General features: G+C 39.3%; 1 protein-coding gene across 1 annotated transcript; it reads left to right on the top strand.

The window, feature by feature from the left end:
* Positions 1 to 25,114, top strand: npdc1a (neural proliferation, differentiation and control, 1a). The gene is made up of 9 exons (XM_079552246.1): positions 1 to 484; positions 12,266 to 12,415; positions 21,828 to 22,164; positions 22,406 to 22,416; positions 23,280 to 23,346; positions 23,483 to 23,573; positions 23,837 to 23,916; positions 24,002 to 24,101; positions 24,228 to 25,114. The coding sequence occupies exons 1-9, from the start codon at positions 382 to 384 to the stop codon at positions 24,297 to 24,299; spliced, it is 1,011 nt and encodes a 336-aa protein (XP_079408372.1). The 5' UTR covers positions 1 to 381; the 3' UTR covers positions 24,300 to 25,114.

The following is a 25,114-nucleotide window of genomic DNA, read 5'->3' as shown; positions in this document are numbered from 1 at the left end:
CCATAGACTGTATCTTTCGCTTAACTAACGATGAGCGATGCACCTCCGCGCAGGAACCCACAGTTATGGCGAGTGATTGGCTCATGAACTCGGATTCCCTGAAGGCATCAGACTCAAGAGAGGACGCGCACCTGCCCCTCCTCCGTGAGAGCGGCTCCGCTATCTTTAGCCACGCCAGGTCCAGGATTACAGTGCGCAGTGAGCACGGACAGCTCCTCGGTGCAGCAGCGCACACACCATCGGCTTAGCGCTTTGCTCTGAGCGTTGTTTTTCGAGTGACTTTCTCCGCAGGAACCCTCCGAAAGCGAGCGTACGAGAGCAGAGATGGGGGAATGACAGCAGGCTCGGGCTTCGGTGTTCATCCCCGACAACAGATCCAGGATGCTGCTGCTGTCCAGTCCGCGATGTGCTCGTGTCGGCCGGGCCTCACTGCTGCTGCTGCTGGCCGCGGCGCAGCTCCATGTCACCACAGCAGGTCTCCAAGGTAAATACAAACCTCTCGATCCGTCTCATCAGGCTGAGGACGTCCTCTGCGTGAAACACTGATCAAATGTTCTCTCCTAAGGCTTTGTTTGGTTAAATGTGTTCTTCTTGGCTGTCATGGATCAAGCTTTCAGACTGGTTTTGCAACTTATAGTCAGCACTTGTTTGAGGAGATATAGAAGGAAACAGACAGTAAAGTAAAGGAAGTAAAAGGAAGTAATACAGTAGAGGTTTCAAACATACTTTTATTGTTATTATGAGTTTGACAATCAACATTTCAGGATCCTGAAAACTGTAGCCTACATTCCATTGCTACATTGTCAAATATGAATGGATAAAACTCTATGTAGGACTAATAATCTTTAAAAAAAAAAAAAAAAAACTTTCATATAGTCCGGTTCACTATGTTTAGATTTTCGTGGATGAAAACGATATATTTTTGGCAACCTTATAATGAGAAAAACAATGTTTCCATTTCTGGTCATCGCTATGGTAACTCCATGAAAAATATGATTGGAACGACCATGTGGAATATTGGCCAAATTACTTTTTAGTCCTCATATAAATCACTATTTTCACACCATTTTGTGTACATATCACAAAAGACGGCAACATTGTTTGTCTGATTGCTTAGTTAATAAAGATTTCAGAAATGTATACTTTATAGACCCCCTCACTTTACTTACAAATGAATGTCATTTTTGTCAATTCATTGCGATATGTTAATTTCCTATGACTGGTTCCCCCACCACGTTGGCAGAGCGTGTGCCTGAGTGTGTCTGAGTGGTTCGGGGCTGCTGACGTGCACACGCAGGTTATTAGTTCTCACCACAGCATCAGAGCGGCCCGTGGGAGAGGGCAGCTGGAGTCAGCCACATGTGTCTTTCTCAGAGAACAAGGACACGTCAAGCCTACAGTTTCTAGCACACATCGGAAGATCTGATTATAGGACAGACTGAGTCAATGTGAGTGATCTGTGTCCCAGTTGTTAAGTGTGGCACTTGTGCAACACCCTGAACACCCTGGCATTTCATTATAATATGCTTCTTAAAGATACATTATGGAAAAACTTTGATATGATGATTAGCCTATTTGACCTAGTGACCCAGCGGCTGTATGGCGCCTCTGTGACACTCCAGTTTTCTGGTAGGTTTTCTCTGCTGATGGGGTCACTACTGGGTCACTAAAAGGTCCGGCATGAAATGGGAAAAGAAAAGAGCCATGTTTAGACTTTTTTTGAATGAAACGAAAGGAGACTTTTGTTTTGTCTGCGTTTGGTTTTAACCTCTAAGGCTTATTTAGTTCATAAGAAGATGCTTGTTCAAACTAGTATTTGTTTGTAGTACAATGCAAGTACATTTTTTTGACCAAAGTGATTGAAGAAACAAAATTCAAGCTTCTACGATAAAGTGAAGCTTCAGAAGAGATTATTTTTTATTATTATATTATCAAATTCTTACATATTCTGTGGTTAAAGCTGAGAATGTTAAGAAAATAAAGCCCTTATATTTGATATTACGGACAGGACGTGTTGATTGGTGCGTGATGTCAGTCTCCTTCCTGCAGTGCCTCCACGGTTCAGCTGAACACAGCTTGTGAGTTACGACATGTTCAGAGGTGTCGCCACTCAAGCTATTGTTCACATATGGTGTGTTGAATAACAACACATAATATTCTCTTGAGTGAGACGTATTGCAAATCCATAAATCATAGAAAACCCGTCTGGTGGACGGTGGACTTAACTACAAAGATTTAACACATCTGAAAGACGGGCACGACGGCAACAGCCCATTGATAAATTAAATTTTGTCTTCTTCTGTAATGTCTATTTTTTACTTTCTTGTCATAGAAAAGTGGTTTCTTAATCTCAGTGGGACTTTCCTGATTAAATAAAGGTCAAATAGAAAATAAATAAGACAAAATAAAATGTTAACAACACTCATATCTTTTGTCTTAAAGGAACTATACCTGATTTTTGTTATAGTATAGGTAATCTAGACATTTGTTGGGGGAGAAACCATATAATTAAAAAGCATTTTCATCATTCCGTTTCATAAACTTACAGGCTAGTTTTCTGGCATTTCTGTGAAATAGACTCTGAAAAGTGACCCTGCAAGTTGTGAAATGTGCCTATAAACTCATCCCTGTGAAAAACTGGGAAGCTACAAATATGTTAGAAAAGTTAGGAATGGTTTTGGACCACAACTAACTTTTTAATTTAATTTTTTCGCTGTAATCATAAACTCTGGTATAGGGCCTTTAAGAAAAGGAAGCTAAAATAGATGGGACAGCAACAGGATTGTAATGCAGGGGGTAATATGCTGATTAATCACAACAATCAATTACTGAAATATTCATCAATGAATTTCATCAAATATTTGTTATATGCACAAATCACGGCATGCACTGAAAGAAGACGACAGAATGATCCCTGAAGTATCACCTCTATTGTGCTCCTTTGGTAGTAATGTGGCTATTATTTAATGCAAAAACTTTGTTAAAAAACTCCAGTTTTCAGGTTTAACGCAGTTTGCTTTATTAATATAGGCTTGATTCATTAATATACCTTTAAATCAAAACAAATACATTGATAACTAATGTTGTCGAGCTTTTAATTTTTCTGCTTTGTGAGTAAAAACTATGTTGCTCAAAGACTATCCAAAATCTATTTATTTCTATCTAATTATCAAGAAACTACACCAAGACGTTTAAACCTGGCTCCGTCCAATTTTTAAGATTTTTCCCCCAAAATGTGTATTATTTTGGATTTTTGTTTACGTATGAAATGCCTTATTTCCAAAGTATATATTTTTAAAATTCCTATTCACCTGCAGTGGATAAGTGAACCTTAAGAGTCGCTCTTTGCTGTATAGCTTGCATTCCACCCAACAATGCTCTTTTACCTCCTCAGTGCTGCTCTGTGTTCTCTGCTGTGTTCTGTTTAAATGCCACTTGTGTCATTCACCAACCCCACACTGTGATTATTATTCTAAGAACCAGTCGCCGTGGCCTTTTCCCCACCATTAAGCCTTCTCCCTCTCTCCCTCCCGTAAGCAAATGGCCTTGCATTTTCCAATCAGCTCTCATAGCCTGCGGCAGAACCAGTCATGTGTGCAGGGAGGGCAGCAAACTAAGGCACACTGTGAACACATAGGACATGGTATATGCATCACAGAGTCAGGTTACTGCTAATTATTTGTGTCTGCAAAGATTGGATGGCACTTTTTTTCCCCTCCCGTTGACTGCAAAAGCTTTTTAATCCAATAACAGAGCGGCTATCAAGTTAGTAGAGCCAATGGTTGCGTCGAAATGTGAGGGGGAAGTGCTGTGTTGCCATGGTGAGGTGCAAGGAAGTCATCAGTAGTGACATCTGGACAAGAATGATGGATTAATAAAGAAAATAACTGGAGGGCGAGTTGGTGTTGGTGGGAGTTTTAGGTCAAATAATAAAACTAATGGATGTGGGTTTTTAAATCAATACTGCTGATAGCGTTTGTTCTAATAACCAACAATGTTTCAAACGTCATTGAAACATAGGGAGAAGTTACTACGTACTCAGTTTTACTGTAAATGTATGGAGTATGATTAACTAGGGCTGCAAAATACACTATATTTACACAGTCGCAATATATTTCTAAGTCTGAGGTCTTCCCTCTGTAATTTACACATTGTTTGCTCAACACGGCCTCTCCTGAAACAAAGACACAGGGGAATTTAAAAATGTGCCAAAGTTCAGTTTTTCATTCATGTGTTTCCTAATGTAGTTCAATATAACTTTATATCTTTAAGGTCTGGAACAGTGCTGCCCATGATAATGCTGTGTAAAATGTAAATTGCCGATGTGGGAATCCCTTTTTATATTGCTTGATTTCTTTATGTATTTAAAAGCCTGTAACCACTTAACTGCCACCTTAGGGTTAACAATTATTTATATCCAAATCTCAAAACGTATTGACTGTGTGATACCTAATTTGAAAGCCAAAACCTCCTTGTTTCTAAAAATATGTGTGAGATCTGTGTGAGTGAAACACAATTTACGTTACATTTGCCATTCGTATCACTCATTATATCCTGATTAGGGTTAACTAACCTTAACCCTAACCCTATCCCCCTGATCAGGGGGGACGGCAGGTAACAGGTTAAAGACAAATGAATATGAACAGTTTTGTTATAACATCTGCTTATACTGTATATCAAATAAATAGATTTTCAAAATAAAACAAAACTTAGCCTTTTTTAATCCTGATTTTGTACATTTAATGGAATTAAAATAGTTTTCTCATTGTGCAGCCCTAGATAACAGCTGATTTTTCAGACTAATATTGTGATTGCGATTCGATTTGCAATTTTTAGATATTTTTTTACATTTCATAAATTTAAATGCATAAACTTCTAAAAAATAAACTGGTGGCATGGCGACTCGTAAACAAGCAGCAACTTCCCTCTCTCTTGGTACAGTGGTGTTTTCTGCCTTTTTCTGCAAACTTAAGTCATTTGCAAGTAGGGGAGAGTGTGGTTGTAACATGGGGAGAGTTGTAAAAAACACCCCCAGTTCCACCACTCAGGGATAAGACAGGAATCAAAAGATTACATCAGTGTTTACCCACTTCCTTCCTGATCCCACATGGTGGTTGTCAAGGTTGTAAACAGGTTCATGCACATATTTTGAGGTAAGAAAGTACATTTTTTGACCAAGACTATATTTTGTTTAGTGACGATACTATTGCACATAAAACCATATGACTTACACTAGATTAAATTGTAGTTTCTCAGGCTAAATGTGATGCACATTTCCCCTGCTAATCTAAAACCATTCTGCTTATAGAGCTCGCTAAACAATGGCTGACAGAGGTGGGGTGGGTTGTAACACAACCATCCCTTTCATACAACTTATCACACTTTATTTATTTTATACTTTTACAAAATGCCTAATCAGTGGAAAAGAAAGACTGACAGAGGTGCCTTCAAATGCTTTTTAAAAAAGCATCTGATGACATCACAAAAAGGGCAAGTCAGTCAGATCAGTTCCAAAGGCACATGGGATCTGCCATATAACACTGAGCAGACACTGCAAAACACAGCAGAAAGTGTTACAACCATACCCGATCTCCCCTTGTTTGTTTTTCTGTGCTCCACATTATCCAGTAACTCTACTGGATACATTTGTTCATCTTTGCTGTGTTTTTGTGAAGTTCAGCGGATTTTTTACTGCATCGAGTCCGCACTAGACATGAAGTAAACGTGTTTTTAAAGTAAACAAACCGCTCGCTTTTGAGCTAAAGACATTTGAAACCTACAAACTTCATCAGAGGGAAGAAGTCAGAGCTGCTCAGGACTGGTTGTGCAATGACAAATAAAGCACTTACTTTTATTTGTTGCAGTACTGAAGCTGAGATCGTAAGGCTCGACAGTTCTGATTGTTGAAAATCTATCACTCAAATGCCAGAGACAGAAGAAAAACAGCCCTCAGCCTCTTGAGGTCAGGTTATTGCTGTAGTCAAAGCCTCAATTGCAGCCCTATTGCCAACTGTTATTTTGCTGGATAAGTAATCATCAATCACTATTAAAATAATGTAAGAATTGATTAATTAGTGATAAATATGAAGTAGTGCTGACCTGCTTTCTACACAAAGTGTTCAGGGAGAGCAGCAGTTTAAGCCTGGCAGATGTTCTTAGTGGTTTTAAATGGCTCTGTTGGACAAGTGATGTGGTCAATAAAGCTTGAGGATGTAGCCAGTGGAAACCATTGTATGCGTTGACCATGTGCGTCAGCCTTGTAAAGATGTATGGATACAGTCATTGATCCGCTCTGCTGTGGTCGCGGGCTCCGTCCTTCTTTTTCTCTTTTTGCTTATTTGCTATAGCTTTTGACATATGAGTAGCAAGATTTGACTCGATACATAACAGCCTTTTTTAGGATTGTAAATGTTGTCTTAGTATTGTAACAAAATTTAACAATGACCAAATGCCTGAACGGAGTTGCTCAACAAATATCCTCTCCGGGCCACCTGTTTGTCATTGTATTTTGGTCCGTCATTTATTTGCTCTGGGTCGTGCTGTTCCCTGCTAATGATGATGCCAGTAATGATCCTGTGTTCAACGGCGCCACTCATTACGGTGACACGATTGGAGCGTAACAGACAGGCTTACACAGCAGAGCACAAGGAAAAGCATCACTTTCAGACTTCTCAATCAGCATGATGTAGAAAACTGCAGTCATGGTCCACCACGGGAAATAATAATGAAGCGGCAAGGTTAAATTTTCCTTTGCCAGCAGTTAAAGTTTACTTATTCTTGTGGTTTTAATAGATCAGGCCACACTTTATGCCCAATTTAGGCAAAAATGTACTGTAAGAAATTCCAAAGGGTTCACATACTTTTTCCTCCCACTGTAAGTTAATTAAAAGCTCGTCGTGAACAGGGCGGGTCTGACAATTCTCTGACTTCCTGTTTCGTGCTGGAGGAAAATGTGCTATGTTTTGCCACACATCAGCGCACATGGTCAGTTTTTCTGTTGCAAATGTCACGCTTACAATGTGGCTCTATAGTGCCACTGCCGAATTAAGTTTACTTTTCTGAAAATGTATTACCTTAGCTTGTTTTGGGTGGTGTGTCAAAATAATCCCTTTCTGTATGTAATTGTATATTTATTTATATTTTATTGTGAATGCCTTACTTATGTATAGGCCTTTTTTGTTATTGACATGTGAACAGAGGGTCACATCATGGATGAATGCTATACACCCAGTAAGTTTACACATTTAATTCAAACACATGGATGACTACTCTACCGCTCCCGCTTGATTTGGAGTGGCTCACTTCCTGTTTGTCCAAGTCCATCAGGAAACGTGCGCAATGAAAAAACAAAAGCCTTTTCCTCCTCTTCCTCCAAGATTCGTGTTTGCACTAGCAGCATTTGAACTTGTGCAACAAACAGCTATAGGGAGTTATTATAGTTATTATAGGGAGCTATAGGGGAAGCATTTAATGGTTGGCTAATTACTCAAAATTCAGTTGCAATTATGATTTTTACACTAATCGATGACAAAAATACTATTTACTGTAATCCTAATTATTATTATTTACAATGTGTTAAACACTTTCCAGGCCTTTCAGAGCGTCCTATAGCAGTTCAGATGCTTAGGTCAAGCATTTGACGAAAAACAAGGGAAAATACGTAAGGGAGCGAATGGATGCTGGAAGATTTTTCCAGTCACGAGGGGGGGGGCTCTCTAACACTGACTCTAGGAACAATGAAGAAGACCTGATTGTTGTGACGAAGGCTTTATTGTGAACTGTAAGGCACTAAATAAGTCATAGGTATAAGTATTTGGATATTGAAAGTATTACATTTAAAGATGTTCATACATCACACAATGATGTGTCCTTTAGGGGCAGCGACGGACGAATCGGCACAGGCTGTTGTAGACCACATCAAGAGAGTGTAGATAAGTGGCAGTAGTGTTTGAATATATAACATCTGCATAGTCCACAATGGCTAGCAACAACTGAGAGACTATTCTTCTCCTTATCTGAAAGTCACACAGACTACGGATTGGTATAATGTTTGGTATAATGAGAATTAAGTTTGTTAGTAATGGCTTGTACCTGAACTTTGAAAGATCTGTCTCTAGCCAAGATAGTTAAATTTCCCGGCAGGGTAAGACTTCGATATATTAAGCAGGAGTTTATTAAACAACAGCCACCGCTGTACGGAATCAAAGTCATGTTGTAACGAATCATTTATGTCGGGAATATTTGGTTTGGAGCAATATATAATTGTATCATCGGCGCAAAGATGTCACATTCTGAACAGCAGAGTGGCCGGTCATTAATACAAATGGAAAATAACAAAGGCCCAAGTGAAGAACCTTGGGGTATTAATCTAAACCTGTAAAATTCGACTGACTGCCCCTGAAGGACACACACTGTCGGCGGTGATGGAGATTAGAGTTAAACCAGAGAAGAGGTGATGAACAGGAAAGACCAGTTGAGTGTAATTTATCCAGGAGCAGGTAATGGTCAATTAAATCAAATGCTTTTGTAAGATCTAAGAAAATGGCGCCGGTACATATATTGTTATCAAAGTTAGAAAAAATCATGATCATTCAATCATCACATGCATTTCTAAACATGTTTGTCTTAACAACAGGAAGGTGTGTAGTGGTTCAGGAACCTCTCTTCTCGCATTGCATCTCTTTAAATTCACAAAGGTTAAGTGAAGAAGCACGTTTGCTTGCATAAATATGAGGCACGTGTTGGGTATAAATAGACACCACGAGTGAGACCGAAGTGAAGTCAATGAGAAGAAATAATTCAACAGATAAATCATGACTCATGTGATATCGGAAAGGAGAAATCATTTGGATTAACAAGCAGTTAGTTTTAGCAGGTGGTATCAGTAATGACATGCGTTAATAACCTACATGGTCGACATGTGACCATAGCACTTTGTACCTTTTTATTTATTACGTTTGAAGTTATAACAAAACACATTTTGCCGTCTGTTTTAGTGTAAGTATTTTCTCACACAGTTCTATTGATTTAAGCTTTGATCAGAACATTGAAACAATTCAAATCTATCGAAGCATTTTAACAACTTTTATTGTTGGCAATGACCACTGAAACTGGCCGTGCAAAGCAAACCCACCTTTAGTTCCCAATTCCCATCCCACCAGTTGAGAACCACTGCCATATACCAACTATATGTATGCAATAATATATTTCCACAGTGGGAGGAAAAAGTATGTGAAACCTTTGGAATTTCTTATTGTGCATTTCTGCTTAAATTGGTCATAAAATATGGTCTGATCTTTGTCATACTTGTATTGGCCATAACATGTAAACATTCACAGGAGAAATTCCAAAGGGTTCACACACTTTTTCCTCCCACTGTGCGACTGCTCTGACCATAGACCACTTCATAGTCTCTTCACTCAACAGCAACCCGATTCTCAGAGCTAAGTCTGTTTGATCGCCTGCCGAGCTGTTCACCGGTCCCCGTGGTTCTGTGCTCAGCGGTGCTAACGACAAGCCTCCACCTGCCGCGGTGTTTTGACCCACTTGTCTTTATCCCGGTGTGCACGGCACGTTTTAAAATACCATGAGCTGTCTGGGTTTCTCGGCCCAAGCATCAACAAAATCAGGTCAAGTGCCTAATTAGCCTGATTATACCACCATGATGATGCTTCCACACTAACCAACCTCAGTACTCCAATTGACAGAGGAAAAAAGAAAAGTATGGTATGTGTCGGAATGTGTACTGATGAATTTTGATGTGGGCTTTACTTTTTTTTTTTACTACAATGTAGGCCAGTCATGATAATAACTATATCAACTCATTGTTCAATAAATGACAGATAAACAATACATTTTTGGGCTCATAATGTGTCGGGATGATTTAAGCAAACAAAGCTTGAGTATGCATGGAAGTTAGCAACATAAATCATATTGTGTGGAGTGAAAATGGGGGTCTGAGGTTGGTAGAGCTGGTCGTCTCATGATTGAAGGTCGGTGGTGCGTATCCCGGCTCTTGAAGGCGCACACTGTCATTGTGTCCTTGGGCAAGACACTTTACCCACCTTGCCTCTAGTGTCTGCGTTCATTGGGGCATGAATGACAGTGTGAATGGAGTTCCTTGAGTAAAAGTGCTATATGAATTGAGACCACCTACCATGCCAGAACAATCATACTTTCAAGATCCTCAAACACGATTTCATCTCAATTTCATCACCGTTTATGTGGACGTATTATCTCTATTATCTACCTTTTTCTAAGAGGTATCTCAAGCCGTCTGCGGTTTCTGAAGTTTCTCACTTAAATCCCCCATCAGAGCATGATGAGACCGGCCAATAGTAGGAGTGAGTGGGAAAAGCGTCTGTTTGAGCTTGAGATCTGCAATGGAATGAAAAGACCATTGGGATATGACGATATGCACAACAGCCGGTTGTCACAGCGACCAGATGACAGTTCCATTTTTATCGCCACAACTTGTGTGTTTGCTTTATTCAGCGATATTGTGTCAATGCCACAACCTACTGCATCATTACATCAGTGTTCGTAAATATGCTCTTCTGTATATTTGGCAATACTGTTTTCGCTGTTTTGATGTTTAAAGGGGCTAGATGCAAGTTGGCCATTTTATGCTCACTACTGCCACCACAGGCCATACATGTAACTGCACCTTCTATATTAAAGGATCTATATCATGCTATTTTAGCCATTCCAAAGTTAAGTATAGGCATTTATATGCTATATTGTACCTCTACCACTATGGAGCACTCATTTTTGTGATAAATATAAGTGTTTTCTGGAGGTATTTTTCGAACCCGGAAGACACAACGCTTCGATTCAGTTAACTCCGCCCCCTCTGTCCTCACATACAACTTTACCGTAATATAAATTAACAACAATAAGTGAAATTGCTTCACGATGCAGTTATACGGAGTTGACATCTGCAACACAGCTTCATAAATGGCTAACACACAAGCTAATATGCTAACACACAAGCTAACCCGTGTTTGGATTGACTCACCGCTCTGGTCCATCGCTGTTTACATTATGGGACTCGCGTTGGTTATAAAAGTTAATCCACTTTGATTCTGGCGAAGGTTCACCAAACATCCATCAGAGACAGTCACAGAAATACAATATTTTGGTGATAGTCGCTGAATCCCGGAGAAAAAAAACAGCCGAGTGGCCTCTTCCTGAAAAAGGTTGAATAAACTCCCGTCTTCGTAGCCAAACGTGCTTCTTTTTCTCCGTGACATTATCGTTAGGTAAGAATAAAGAACAGGTGTGTCCAGAATAGGTTATAACGAGCTCCATCTTCACAGCTGCAGCGCAAACATGACGTCTGTTCAGACGCTGGAGGGTATGTGTTTGTTTTGGCCACAGCTGACCTGGAAGCACCTCAGGCACATCCTTTTTTATTTTTTTAATTATTATTTTTTTATTTTATTTTTTTCTCTTTGTTTCTCTCTTACAACAGAAATAATGAAAAAGCTATTTTACAAATTAAAATCACGCTGTAAGACGTTACATTACAGACATCGAGCACTTCCATTACGCTGTTACGACACACCTGAACAGGTCAGTCGTTTACCAGGAGAGGGAGGAGCAGCTGCTCAGAGAGCAGGATTCAGGAGGATTACTGAGAGCTGCATGAATGAAGCCACAAACCACTTTGGGGGTGTTTTTGATAAGGAAATAGCATAACAACATGGCTAAAAGCTCCAAAAAGTCGATTTTGCATGATATAGGACCTTTAAGCTCGTGCATGACGGCAATTTGGAACCGAAGCAACACCTTTTTGAGTAACAGGTTTGAGCTCATTCTACACATTAGGACATTGCTGGAACACATCGGGGGAGAAAATACTCTTTAAAGAGTCCCTAATCCCTTTAAAGTAGGCTACATCTATTTTTGTATCATTGTTGTAAAATTGTTTTGCAAAATATTCCTGTTTATCATTTGCAATATATCCTAAGTTATCATATGCAGCATGCATATCCGAATATTGATTATGACCAGTATTGCAGTATTGTCTATATAGGCTCTCTCTCTATATATATAGTCGCACAGATGTTGTCCATCTTCAATGAAGGTTCTTGAGTCATCTTCTGTATTCTGTTGTGGAAGTGTCGAACGTTTCGCCTCTCATCCAAAAGGCTTCATCAGCACACTGTAGTATTGGCATCCATGTTTACATTCACCAAATTGTATTGATTAAATATAATTGACCTATTTAACGACATTCTTTTCCCTCTTTTTTTTGCCGTAGCTGCTCCCAGATGCCCGTCCCGTTTAGACTGTGCCAGAGAGGGCCGACATTTCTGTACGACCGGCTCCTCCCAGTGTGGTCCCTGTCTCCATCCTCTTGAGGAGAACGAGGACGGGCTCTGCGCAGTTAAAAAAAGACACCACCAGAAGGGTAAGGATGATTGCTGCATATTTTTATGTACTAGTTTAGATGTTTAGGATGCTAGGGAAAAAAAATACAATAAAGTACATTTTGACATATTAGTTTGCACGTCATACTTGAATACTTTCTAGCATAAGTCACATAGTTGGCTCACAGTCAGGAAATTGAAATGGATCTATCTTTCATTTGAATCGCCAGTCAATGTCTTTATCGTTTGATTCTTTTATCCTCATCTCCATTTCTGCAGTCCTCTCGTCAGCGCTGCCATCCATCTTGGCCTGATCCCTCGCTGCTTTTTTCCCTTTTCCTTTGCCTTTTCTATCATCTCGCTTCTGTGGTCTCTGCACTCTCTGCACTCTCTGCTCTCTGCGTGCTCTTCTCAGCTGATCCAGTTTTTTGTTGTTGTTTTCTTTTAATCCGTCCTCACACGCACGCGTCCAGCCCCCGCGCATGAGCGACTGTAATCACGTAGATTGCATGTTGTTCCCTTGGACTCGTGCCTGTGCCGTCAGTGCTAAGCTGCAGACCTTCATTTTCCTTCATGGTGCATTGTAAACATTTTATTATTCAATAGTTGATACGCGGCTGATGTAACAGCACGGCAACCTAAAGCTAATGAGCATTCTGTATGGAATGGAAATGATGTATTCCCCTCGCTAATAGTGGGTAAACCCAGTTAAATTCTAACCTGGTAAAGGAAAGAGGTTGCCAGTCTGCTAGACAACAGAGCTCATTCACTTCAACTTTATGCATACATAGCACATGTAAAAGCAGTTCAGTGACCAACATGCTTGACAAATAATAAGCAATAAGATAGAAATAGCAAACCAAAGTATACTCCATTGAAGGCCAGGGAGAAGAGGTCTGTTTACAGTCCCGGGTCTGCAACCTTCAACGTCAAAAGAGCTACTTTGACCCATTTCAAACCAAACAAAAGTCTAGCATAATTTTTTTTATTAATAATGAATCATTTAAAACTAAAATTCTATGTAAAAGCTTTGAACAGTATAGGAAAGAGCGGATCTGAAGGGTCCCTTATTGCAAAAGTGGAAAAAATAGATGCACCACTTATCACTTATATGAATACACTTCACTTTTCGTCAGATATCCAATAGACGCTTTAAAGTAGGGCTGGGCAATTAATCGAAATTTCAATTGAAATCGCGATCCCTTCTTTGATCAATCTCAATAATCATCATTTTTGAGTGTTAAATGATTCTGGAGGAGATCCTTTGTTATTGTTTGAGCCGAGGTTGGTATAAAAGATATGTCTAATTATCTTTTTTTTTTACAATGTTTTGCAAATCTAATCACAATTATGTAAACTTGCCCCTTCAGAATAACTGCAACGATCGAAAGTAGTTTTCTCTTTTTGCCTTAAACCACACGTGTCATGACCACTGTAGGTGAGCGCATGCAGGATTGATAATTAGAATGACTTTGCAACACGGGGGGAGTCTGCCGCAGTTTGAACTTGGCACGAGATACTGACCCTATGCAGTTACGCTGAGAATGCACTACTGTGGGGGAAGCTAATTCTGCAAAGTAGTGACTTTTTACGGAGAGTGGATTTATAGTTCTATTTAGAAGCAGATATTTGTGACACAGGTCATGAAGGGATTTACGTCTCTGTTGTGGGAGCCGAATCTTTGCAATCTGTTCATTTCTTTTTTCTTTTCATTGATCTTTTCCATAACTTACCTGTGACCTAAGCGCAGAGCAGAGGCGGGCGGACGCTAAAGTATTTCCTTGCATAAGCCTAACATTATTTTTGCTGCAATATAAGTAAATAAAGGAAAAAGTAGTGACCCAAATAATGAATCAAATAAAAGGGCAAAAATTAGAAAAGAGTGCTTAGCGAACGTCGGATTTATGTTTTGGTGTTGATGATGGAATATATACCCCTAATAGTATCACTTTATTTTACACTACCTTAATATATAATAACTTGTACCTATGTAGTACGTACACAATGGAATAACTTGTATTAGTACTTTGTAAGTACATAATGTAATAGGACACGAGACCCTTAGAGTTAGGGCTTAAAGTTAGGGTTAGAGTTAGAAGGATGTCTTATTACATTATGTACCTACAAACTACAAATACATATTATTCCATTGTGTATCTAAGCCATAGGTTCAACTTATTACACATTGTTACAAAGCCCATTACATTGTACTAAATTTAGTTAGGTACAAGTAATCTAGGGTGGTGTAAAATAAAGTGTTACCAAACTAATAAAGCCTTGAAAACCTTGAAAATTCATATATTTCAAACAATACACCATGCAGATTAAATGGCCTATTGTACATGTTTTTAATGGGAGGGGAAACCGGAGTGCCCAGAGGAAGCCTACACAGACACGGGGAGAACATGCAAACTCCACACAGAAAGGTCCCGTCCAGGTGGGAATCGAACCTGGGACCTTCTAGCTGTGAAGCGTAAGCGCTAACCACTGTGCCACCGTGTCAAGTAGCATCAGTACAGTTCAAGTAATATTCAAGTAGAAGTAAAAAGGACTGTGTGAGGAAACTACTTAAAAGAAGTTGCTCCAAGTACGGTTACTTCAAAACGTTACTCGAGTACGTGTAGTCTGCTTGAATCAATGTAATCGTTGTTTTCACTTCCGAAAATTGGTTTGAATTGTGCAAAAGATCAAATTTCGTGATTCATTTGCGTTTAATATTATGTTGTTTATGTTGGTTAACACAGCCGGCAGCTGCATCTGAACATTCACACTGTGATGTGGTAAAAACACCAATTCCTCAAACGTCAAAGTATCTTTTTTTTCCCACCTTGGCATCAAAACAAGTGTCAAGTGTTGTTTTTTTCAATACAGCATAGAGCTCCGTTTAACAAGAAGAAGCACTGAATCACAACACTCTCATTGAACTGGCAAATTATCGCAGGGATCAGCTCACGATTCGTTTTCTTGATTGTCCTGTCAGCCCATGAGCGTGATAGTTTTCAGTGATGCTGTAGATTTTGGTCAGCTTCTCATCGCATCCTGCTAAGCTTCATAAGCTGTTACATAAGGGGGATCTGCCTGGTCTCAATCAGGTCGCACTCAAAAACATGAGTATATTAATTCTCTACCCGTCGGAAGGCTCGCTTTTACGCAAATATCATCCTGTTAGACGTGACAATATTGCACAAGCGCAATTAATCAAAATCAAATTGAAACTCCAATCTTGCAATTAGTTTAGTTTATTTGACGGGGACCATGTACAACATACATTTAACTTAAAGAAAATATACTTTGTACCAGAATCCACATATGGCCATACTATACTATACAGAGCATGTGCATAATAAGATAAGATAAGATAAGATGATACTTTATTGATCTCACAGATGGAGAAATCAATACAAAGTATACAAATAACTATAATAATAATAATAATACAAAGTAGTTCAATCAATTAACACACTGTGGTTGTTGTGTGCATGGTGAGTATTATTAGTACAAGGCCGTGGGAACCTAGGGTGCTGAGGGCGCTATGGCACCCCTGGTGGATAGTTTGCGAACAGCAGGCAATATTAATAATAGGGAATAAGCACAGAAAAGGCGTTTTTGGGGTATATTTTCAAATCAAATCAAATCAATTTTATTTGTATAGCGCTTTTCATACATGTCATGTAACACAAAGTGCAATTTTGTCCCTCAGCACCCCCTAACTAAAATATCTTCCCACGGCTCTGTATTAGTATGGTCTCGATTGAGTTCCTTCAAACTCCTGAACCTGTGACTATTTTTCCCACGCACTCAATTCATACTCCCGTCTGATATGACCCTCCACAAACACTTTTACAGTCACTCATACATGGCCATATATTTTGACGTAGGAACAGGAGTCACGCATTCTTTACAGGAGAGAAACATGCTGCTATTTGCTATTGAGGTGTGTGCTGCCATCGGTAAACACACTGTGCCGAGCAGTGTTTAATATGGTTCTCTCTGACAGCGCAAACATAAGTCAGAGATGCACGAAACCCTCCCTGTGAATTCAATACCAACTCGAGGCGGTGTCAACAATCGCCTCGTCGTTACATCATGAGTCAGGTCTGCGTGATTTTTGATGAAATATCCTGTTAGTGCAGTCTAGTTTGTGATTTGTGTTTAATTTGGGATCCATGTTTGAGGGACTATGAACTGCTAAAGAATCACATGCGTTTCAGAACATGTTTGTAAAGGTTTAAACTACAGGGACAATGTTACTGCAGTCTTTCTTTTTAAAGTTTGAAAAGTTTGTAAAGCAGTTAAACAAACACTTCTGTATTACTAACAATTTGAAACAATATTTGCAGTTTAATATTAATAGGTCTTCTGTATACTGTACTGTTAAAATGTGATGTGATGTGACGTTTCATAATATATCAATCAGAAGTACTACAATAACTTATAAGTCAATGTTCACCACAATAATAAACATAAAAAGAAGGATTTACAATATTTAGTGCATACTTGTATATAAATCAGTAGTAAACAGTGTTAAAATGACCCAGTAGTTGCCAATATTGTGTGATAAAGTGGGATATTTATCCAAGGTTGAACTTTTCTTGGAATATTTATTGTGTTGACTCAAGGTAGGGCAGATGAATAAGTTACAGTAGAACGACCTCCGACTCGGAAGCTGATTCACTACATATGCCTGAACTGCCTTTACACATTAAACACACATATTATAAATGTGTTAGGTGACATTTAGAGACACTTGGTACACCTGACACTTGATTGTGTGTTTAGTATCAGTTCTATTTGTCAATGAACTCGTGATCTTGAAACTGTAGCCTGATACCAGGTGTGCTTATAGTTGTATCCACTAGAGGGCAGTGATAACTATGTTTGGAGGGTTTTATGAAGTGAAGTGAGAAGAGGGTGCGTGGGTGGGGGTGGTTACAGCTGTGGTTCTGAAACTGTGCTACTCTGGGTTATTTCTAGTTCACAGGGTCATCAGTAGTTTTGGACTTTATTCATTTGAACTGCTTGAACCGAGCACATTTTCTCCACAGTGACAAAAATATGACCCAAAAAAATACAAAAATATGATGAAAAGGTGACCAAAAAGTGACACACATATAAGGAAAAAGTGATACAAATATGTCGAAAAGTGACAAAAATATGTCGAAAAAGCGACAAAAATATGTCGAAAATGTGATAAAAATATGTCGAAAAAGTGATTTAAAGATATGACAAAAATATAATGAAGAGGTAGCAAAAATATGATGAAAAGGTAGCAAAAATATGATGAAAAAGTGACAAAAAAGTGACAAAAATATAACGAAAAAGCGACAAAAATATGACGAAAAAGTGACAAAAATATGACAAAAAAGTGACACAAATTTAAGGAAAAAGTGACAAAAATATGAACGAAAAAGTGACAAAAACATGAACGAAAAAGTGACAAAAATATGATGAAAAAGTGACAAAAATCTAACGAAAAGTGACAAAAATGTACGTCGTCGAAAATGTATAAAAAAGCAAAAAAGTAACAGAAAAGTGACAAAAAATGAAATGGAAATGGAAAAAGTAAACAAACAAAAAAATCAGTTTTATAGGTCTTTCAGATGAGGCGTTACTCTGGCCTATAGGATGAACATTATAGATTTGGGTAAAGCCGAATTGGAGAAAATGTGCTTGGTTAAAGTGGCGGTTAAAAGGTTAATTAGTGATCATATTTTAGACCTTTTACAGACCGGGTTTAGTCCTGATTTAATTTTGATCTAGACCTGGTGATACTTGGAAGGTCAAATATTTTAAGTGAGGGTAAATTGTGTAAGACGTTGATGATGCTGCTGCCCTTGTCACATTATCAAATACCACTGTAGCTGAATAAGAGGTTACGTTTTCTCTTAATTGAACTTCTTCGGTCAAGTCAACCTTTTTGTTGAGATGTTAATGAAGTTAGCTTGAAATAGAGATGCCTTTTTGATCTTCGGAGAATGGAGTGCATTGGGAGTCTTGGCACTTGTGAATGTGTTTAGAGAGTCGAGATCCCAGATGTGCACACCGCAAGTGTGGCTCCCTGTTGAGCTGTTTAGTGTTAGCTGGTGGTGGCTCGTTCTGCCCTGCCCTTGTCTCCGGAGGTTATAGGTCATTATCGTGCATGTGACGAGGCGCAGAACACAGGGGAGGTGTGTAAAACCAGCCACGCTGCGTCAATGTGCACACATCACACCAACGATGGACTTAGGGCCGTCCAATTGTAAGTGAGTATTAAGTGAACATACCAACAACCAATGCAGTAAAGCAGTATCTAAACGAGCTACACAATTATCCACAATCCAACCAAAACATTGCAAAAGGGCCACATCCATCAAGGCGCTACTTTGGAGTATCTTTGGAGATACAAGCAAACTGTCCCCATTAGTATTGATCAAAAAGCACCTCAAATATTCCTGAATTCATACATTTTCATCCAAAACTCCAGGACAAGACTCTTCGTAAACTGCAGTGTACCCAAGTCATTCCTGGGAGCTCTGCAGGAGTTTGCATCAACCTACAAAGTCCAGATGGTGTGCCCCGCCTCCACATACACCTGCCACGGAGCGCTCTGAATGGCCATTAGTAGAAGGGGGTAGGAGGACAACAAAATAGTCAGTGAAAGTGCAGGCGCGTCATATCAAACATATTAGCGCAGCCAGATGGCCGGCCTTCTGCAGCCAACTGGCACCGTGAGCTCTGATGTTCTGTGGGTGCCATAAGAACAATTTCATTTTCTGGCACCTGACTGTTGTTTATGAATATCACTTTTTGTTTCTCATGTTGCATACAGTTAGTCTTTTAATTTACACGGTTCACACGCAAGAAAGAAACAAAGAAGAAAACCCGTGATGACATTAAATATTTACTTACTGCTGGGTTAAAGATAACAGTGAGGAGTCGCAGGCTTCTAACACTTTGTTTATTTTATTGTATGTTTTGCCTGCCCCGTTAAAAATCACATTTTATTCAAACTTAATTAGCTGCACAGCTCTACAGTAATTCCTAGGCCGGTGTGTCACCAGGTTTGCCACCTCTATTAGCAAATAGCCACAGGTTCTTTTGTCATGGCAGCACTTGAAGACCACGATAGAGGCAGGGTATAGCTGATTGCCCCGGACCCCCACTGTGAGCGCTCCCCCGGCCACACACATGCACCATCAGACCCCCCCCCCCTCCCACAGTCGTCCCGGAGAGAAGGGCTTGCCGCTTGGAATGCGATCTGTCTGGATTAAGGGGCTTTTAAACGACACATTTGTATTGTCTGGGCCTTTTTACCAGCTCACAAACAAACGACACACTCCTGGCCCATCAATTCAGAGACGGCTCTTTGAAAAGCACCTGGTAGGACTCCACAGGCATGGAGAAAAGCCAAGTGGCCAAATCTCTCCCCCCCTCTGCCATATTTTGAAAGTTTACTTTGCACCAAGGATTAATACAGTAATACAACTTCTCTTAATTTAAGTGGGGGCTAAATTTGGTCCTTTTTAAAGTGCATATGACAGGTTTGAATGCTTGTGAAAATATGACTTATTCAGATGGATCACATCAGTTGCATAATCCTTATTTTATTTCAGTGACGTAGCAATTTTAGTGAAGAAATGTTTGGCAAAAAAGTTATTTTTGTCTGAGTTTTCAAGCTACTGACGGGAAGTGACATAGAAGGTAAAGTTCCATAAAAGTTTGACTCATTTCCTATTGACTTAACATGGTCGGCACGGCAACAGTTTAAAGTTGTTTACCGTCTTCTGTCACTTGCTGTCGGTGTCCAATAAGGAATCGAAACTATAAACGTCACAAAAATGACCCAATTAAGATAACTGGATACAATCTTTAGCAAAATCTTGACTATTATCATTTTAACCATGCGTCAGAAACATTTTTGTCTAATGTGTCATTATGCGCTTTAAGGCAGTGGTTTAAGGCAACAAAGATACATAGCGGAAACGGGGCATTTTCTTTGGCCGCGCCGGAACTAACACATTTGAGCTACAGAGCGTCTGGTGAAAACACACCTTTTATCCACGGCGTTCAGATAAAGCACTCTCCCACCTATTGTTTTCTAGCTGTTTTGATGTTTAATATTTAGTTTGTTTGTTTGTTTTCCTCTTCAACACTACTTGTTTGGGAATATGATCACCTTAATTTCTACTTCGCTGGTTATGTTGTCATATATTTACAGCTAGATACTATAAGAAATATTCTATCTATTACATAGCCACCAATGGAAAAACACTGCTTTAAGGGCTTTGATTCGGATTTGTTCGGATTCTTTCATTTGTCAGTAATAACAGTGGGCAGCAAAAAAATGAAATGAAATTGAAATGAATTGAAAATGAAATGAAATTGAGGTGCAGCATTCTTGCGTTTGATCCTTCGCCCGACAATGTGTTTCCACCAGGGTCAAAGGGAAAGCATGTGGGCTCTCCTCATTTTAATGTAGTACTGTTTTCACTACATATCACCATTGCAATATCATCTGTTACTCAGTGGGAGACTTAAAATTGTTTACGTACTGGAATTTTGCTATTTCCATCTGCCCACCCAGAACCGACTTAAAGCTGCAATACTTGAACTACTCTGTTATCAAACTGTGAAAACGTCAAATCTCTCAGCTGTTTCCTACATGCATTTTGAGCTCTCACAAACCATCACACACCCTGTTGTTCAGCTGAGTTACGTTACAGGCCATTATTTATATCGTCGACTAAAATGTCATAATTCTACTCCAAGTAATATTTTTGCCGACTAAACTTGGACTAAAACTAAATTTAAAGTTGTTTATGAGACTAAAACTATGACTAAAATGTCCTGATATTTTCATTGACTAAAACATGACTAAAGAAGAGACTAAAATCATCCATGACAGTCTGAAAGAGCCTCTTCATTTAAATTCACTGCCAAAGGAACAGCTGAGCTTTGTTCATGTGGAAAACAAACATGAAGCAGAGGATTAAATATGATAATAATGAATGTTATAAAGGCAAATTCCACTAAATGTACATGCAATTCTAGTCGACTGAAATTGAGGAGAATTATTTGACTTATTCTTGACTAAAATTAAATTATGCTTTCATCAAAAGACTAAAACTAAATGAACCCTCCTAACCCCCGCCAGAACCAAACACATTTTCCCCAGCTGAAAAAAAGCGTCAAAATAGCAGCGAAAACGAGGATGAAAATGCAACAAATAAGTGACAACAAAAGCGACAAAGAAGCTACAAAAGAGCGACAAAAACATGCCTGCAGAGCAACAATAGCACAACAAAAAAGAGACGAAAACACGGAAACCGCTGCTGAAATGTGACATAAATGCGGCGACGGCGCTTTATTCAATCTGATGCTCCATTTGAAGTTGACAATAAGAAAGTGGTGCCGTAGCCTTGTGGTTGGTCAATAGGTGAATCTTAACAGTGTGTCGTCTTTTCTGTCTTCCAGCTAAAGTTTACCCCCATGACCTCGATGAAGAGATTGACTTCCTGCACACGGTCATAGAAAAGCAGCAAATGTCAGAGGTCAAACCAGGACAGAAACAAGACATGGGTGAGATTCAACTTAAACGTTTTCATTATTGTATTATTCAAACCATTTTAATGCGTGATTGCTATTTCTTTCAGCTGCTATCTCATTCCAATCCGACGGCGGGACGACACGGCCACAGGTCCCTGTGCCCAAACAGGAAACCCAGAATGTACAAACCTTCACTACAGCCTCGGCCAATGGGACTACTGTCCTGTCGACAACCTCCAAAGTGGGGGTCAGAGTTGGACCAATAGTGACACCGACTACCAGCAAAGACAAGCTTGTTATCAGTGAGTACATTTTTTTTTTACTATCATCATTTGGGGACTATGAGAGAATATGCTTCAGAACTAGTAACCAATATTAATATCAATAAAGAGACAGAAATTGTATTGTTTCATCTTAACACTTGACTATATTTCCCTGTTTGCTGAGCATGTTCATATACTTGGTAATTAGGTGCACAAATGCATTATTATGTAGCGGTTTCTTAGTGCAGCCATAAGTGGGTACTATCAGTGGTGGAAAGTAACTATGTAAAATGTACAAATTGTAGGTACTTTACTGTACTTGATTGAATTTTATGTTAAAATACTTTTTACTTTTACTTCACTATATTGTAGAGCCTGTATCTGTACTTTCTACTCCACTACATTTTTAAACTGGGTCAGAAGTAAAAGTGTTTTATTTTCAAAGTGACCTCTCTACGATGAACTGGTTTAGTCCCAGTTTGGACTTGGTTTAGTGGTTTACTAAACCAACTTTTTAGACCTAGTTTAGACCTGGTTTAGTTCCTCTTTTGACTTAGTGGTTTACTCGTTAAGACCTGGTTTGAGTCAAATGATTAAAAAAAAAATCTTGCACATTAAACTCTTAAATACTTCTATTTTTTACTTATAAAGTACATTTTACAATGTATACTTTTATACTTGTGCCTAAGTCAAATTTTTATCAGATACTTTTTTTTACTTTTACTTAAGTACATTTTTGGTCCTGTATCTGCACTTTTACTTCAAGGAATAGTTCACCGTGTTTCCATACTGAGATATGTTCTTACTTGAGCTTAGACGAGTTGATACGTACCTGTCTGGTCTGGCGTGGTAGCTTCCAACTTCACCCCGTTTGGAGCTATAAGAATACATTGGGAGAAGCCAAATGCTAACAACATATTTGGTCTTTTTGCGTGACTGAGGGCACGCACAATGACCAGACAGGCACGCATCAACTCGTCTAAGATCAGGCAAGAACATATTTCAGTATGTAAAAACGATGAATTATTCCTTAAAGTAAGAATATTGAGTACTTCTTCCACCACTGGGTACTATGTGGTTAGCGACTAACTGTGTACCTCTCTTATCTCATGTGCAGTCATGATCTCGGTGTGTGTAGTAGTCGGGACGGTGGCAGTGATTCTAGCAGCTGTCTGTGTTGTGAAGTGAGTACCACATTTTATTTTACTCTTTTTATGTATTTTGTTTTCTGAACTATGACTTGATGGCTAGAAATTTAGACCAGAAGCATGATCTGCTGTGTTTTATGTAAAAAAGACTGAGGTGTGATGCCCCCTGCAGGTTACAGAGAGACTCACGCCTGACTCAGAAGGTGGATTACCCTGCATTTGGAGGAGCGACTGTCGCACCTGTCAAAGCCAACGGAGCCTCAGTAAGCAGTACTCTGAAAATAAAAGTCCCTTTAGTTTCCCTGTGTTCATTTTGCATTCGTTCGAAGGTTTTGGTGCTGCATTTCAGACATGTGTAGGTGTTAGTTAGGGGTCGGTCATAGTGACAAAATGAATATCTTCAAGATTACCCTTTTGCGTTTCATACCAACAGTTTCGACATAGACGATATATTGTCCGCCTAAATGAAGATTATAAATAGACTCGTTGATGCATTGCCTACTAATGAACAAATGATTGTCTGCAGTTTGGAGACCAGCGCCTTGCTCAGAGTGCGCAGATGTTCCACTACCAGCATCAGAAACAGCAAATGCTCTCAATGGGACAGTTAGTATTTGTTTTTGTTTCTTTACAAAAATTTTGTAAAAACCTTGATGCTTTCGCCTGAACTCCTACCTGTGTTCTTTTAAAGACAAAAGCCTGAGTCGAAAGCTGTTGACACCGACGTTACGTCTGATGAGGAAGACGTGGGAGGAGACTTCACAGTGTATGAATGTCCCGGACTGGCCCCGGTGAGTGACTTTGGTTCATATTTAGGCCTGAGTTTGCCTGGTTTTCGCCTTCATAACCCTCTAGTCCTATGTTGTTGTTATGATGTTGTTTACTATGTTGACGTCTGTTATCTCTCTCTCTCACAGACTGGAGAAATGGAAGTGAAGAACCCTTTATTTGACGACTCGACTCTACCTTATCAGGGCAATCACAAGTGAATGCTAAATCGATCCACACTTGACGACGGGCCCGCACGAGTCAACACTGCATGCACGATAATCTAAACGAGACAAAAAAAAAAAAGAATGTCGCAGAGGACATAAGCTGATTCCTGAATGTTTCCTCTCTCCCTTTACTGTCCGCTTTTATAAATCCACTTATGTATATCAGGTACCTTGGTCATTTATGTCACCTTTCTTGTCGTTGGAAGATTTTAGATAACTTTTATGTGTTTTATCTTTCTATAAACTGCAACTTTTATCACTACAACGAAAGAAAGAAAAAAAAAACAACAACCCTTATTTTTGCAGCTACTTCCAAAGAATGTGTAACAATAACCGGCATAAGCTGAGAAACCGTTGTTCTCTCTATACTTTTGTCATGCATATCTGGCAACCTCACTGCTCTCCTTAACAGATCGCCAGCAACTTCCCAACACACAGCTCACAGTTTCTCTTTTCTGTAAGGGTACACGGACACTGACATTGAATCAAGTGCTTGAAGGTGTTTCGTTGCATGGTTGACTGTACAGTATCTCGGATCAATGCTTCTGCCTCCTGTCTCGTATTGTTGCAGGAGGAGTGTAAAGTAAGTCGTTTTAACGCCAGGTATCGGCTCTATGGTGGAAGTGTAGTCTGTAAATCTTTATAACCTTGTGCAATGTTTCCTTTTTCTCTCTCTCCTGTTCGCTCGTCCGCCCAAAGCTAACCCAGTGCTGCAGAATGAATAAGAGTGAAACCATTCACTTTTTATAATTATTTGTACTTGCACACTGAGGACTGGGAATAAAACTTTTTACCACACACGTCCAGCA

This window comes from Gobius niger (assembly GCF_951799975.1).
Source record: "Gobius niger genome assembly, chromosome: 2".
Lineage (NCBI taxonomy): Eukaryota > Metazoa > Chordata > Actinopteri > Gobiiformes > Gobiidae > Gobius > Gobius niger.
Note: the sequence above shows the minus strand (reverse complement) of the source record. Positions and strands in the feature narration are given on the sequence as shown.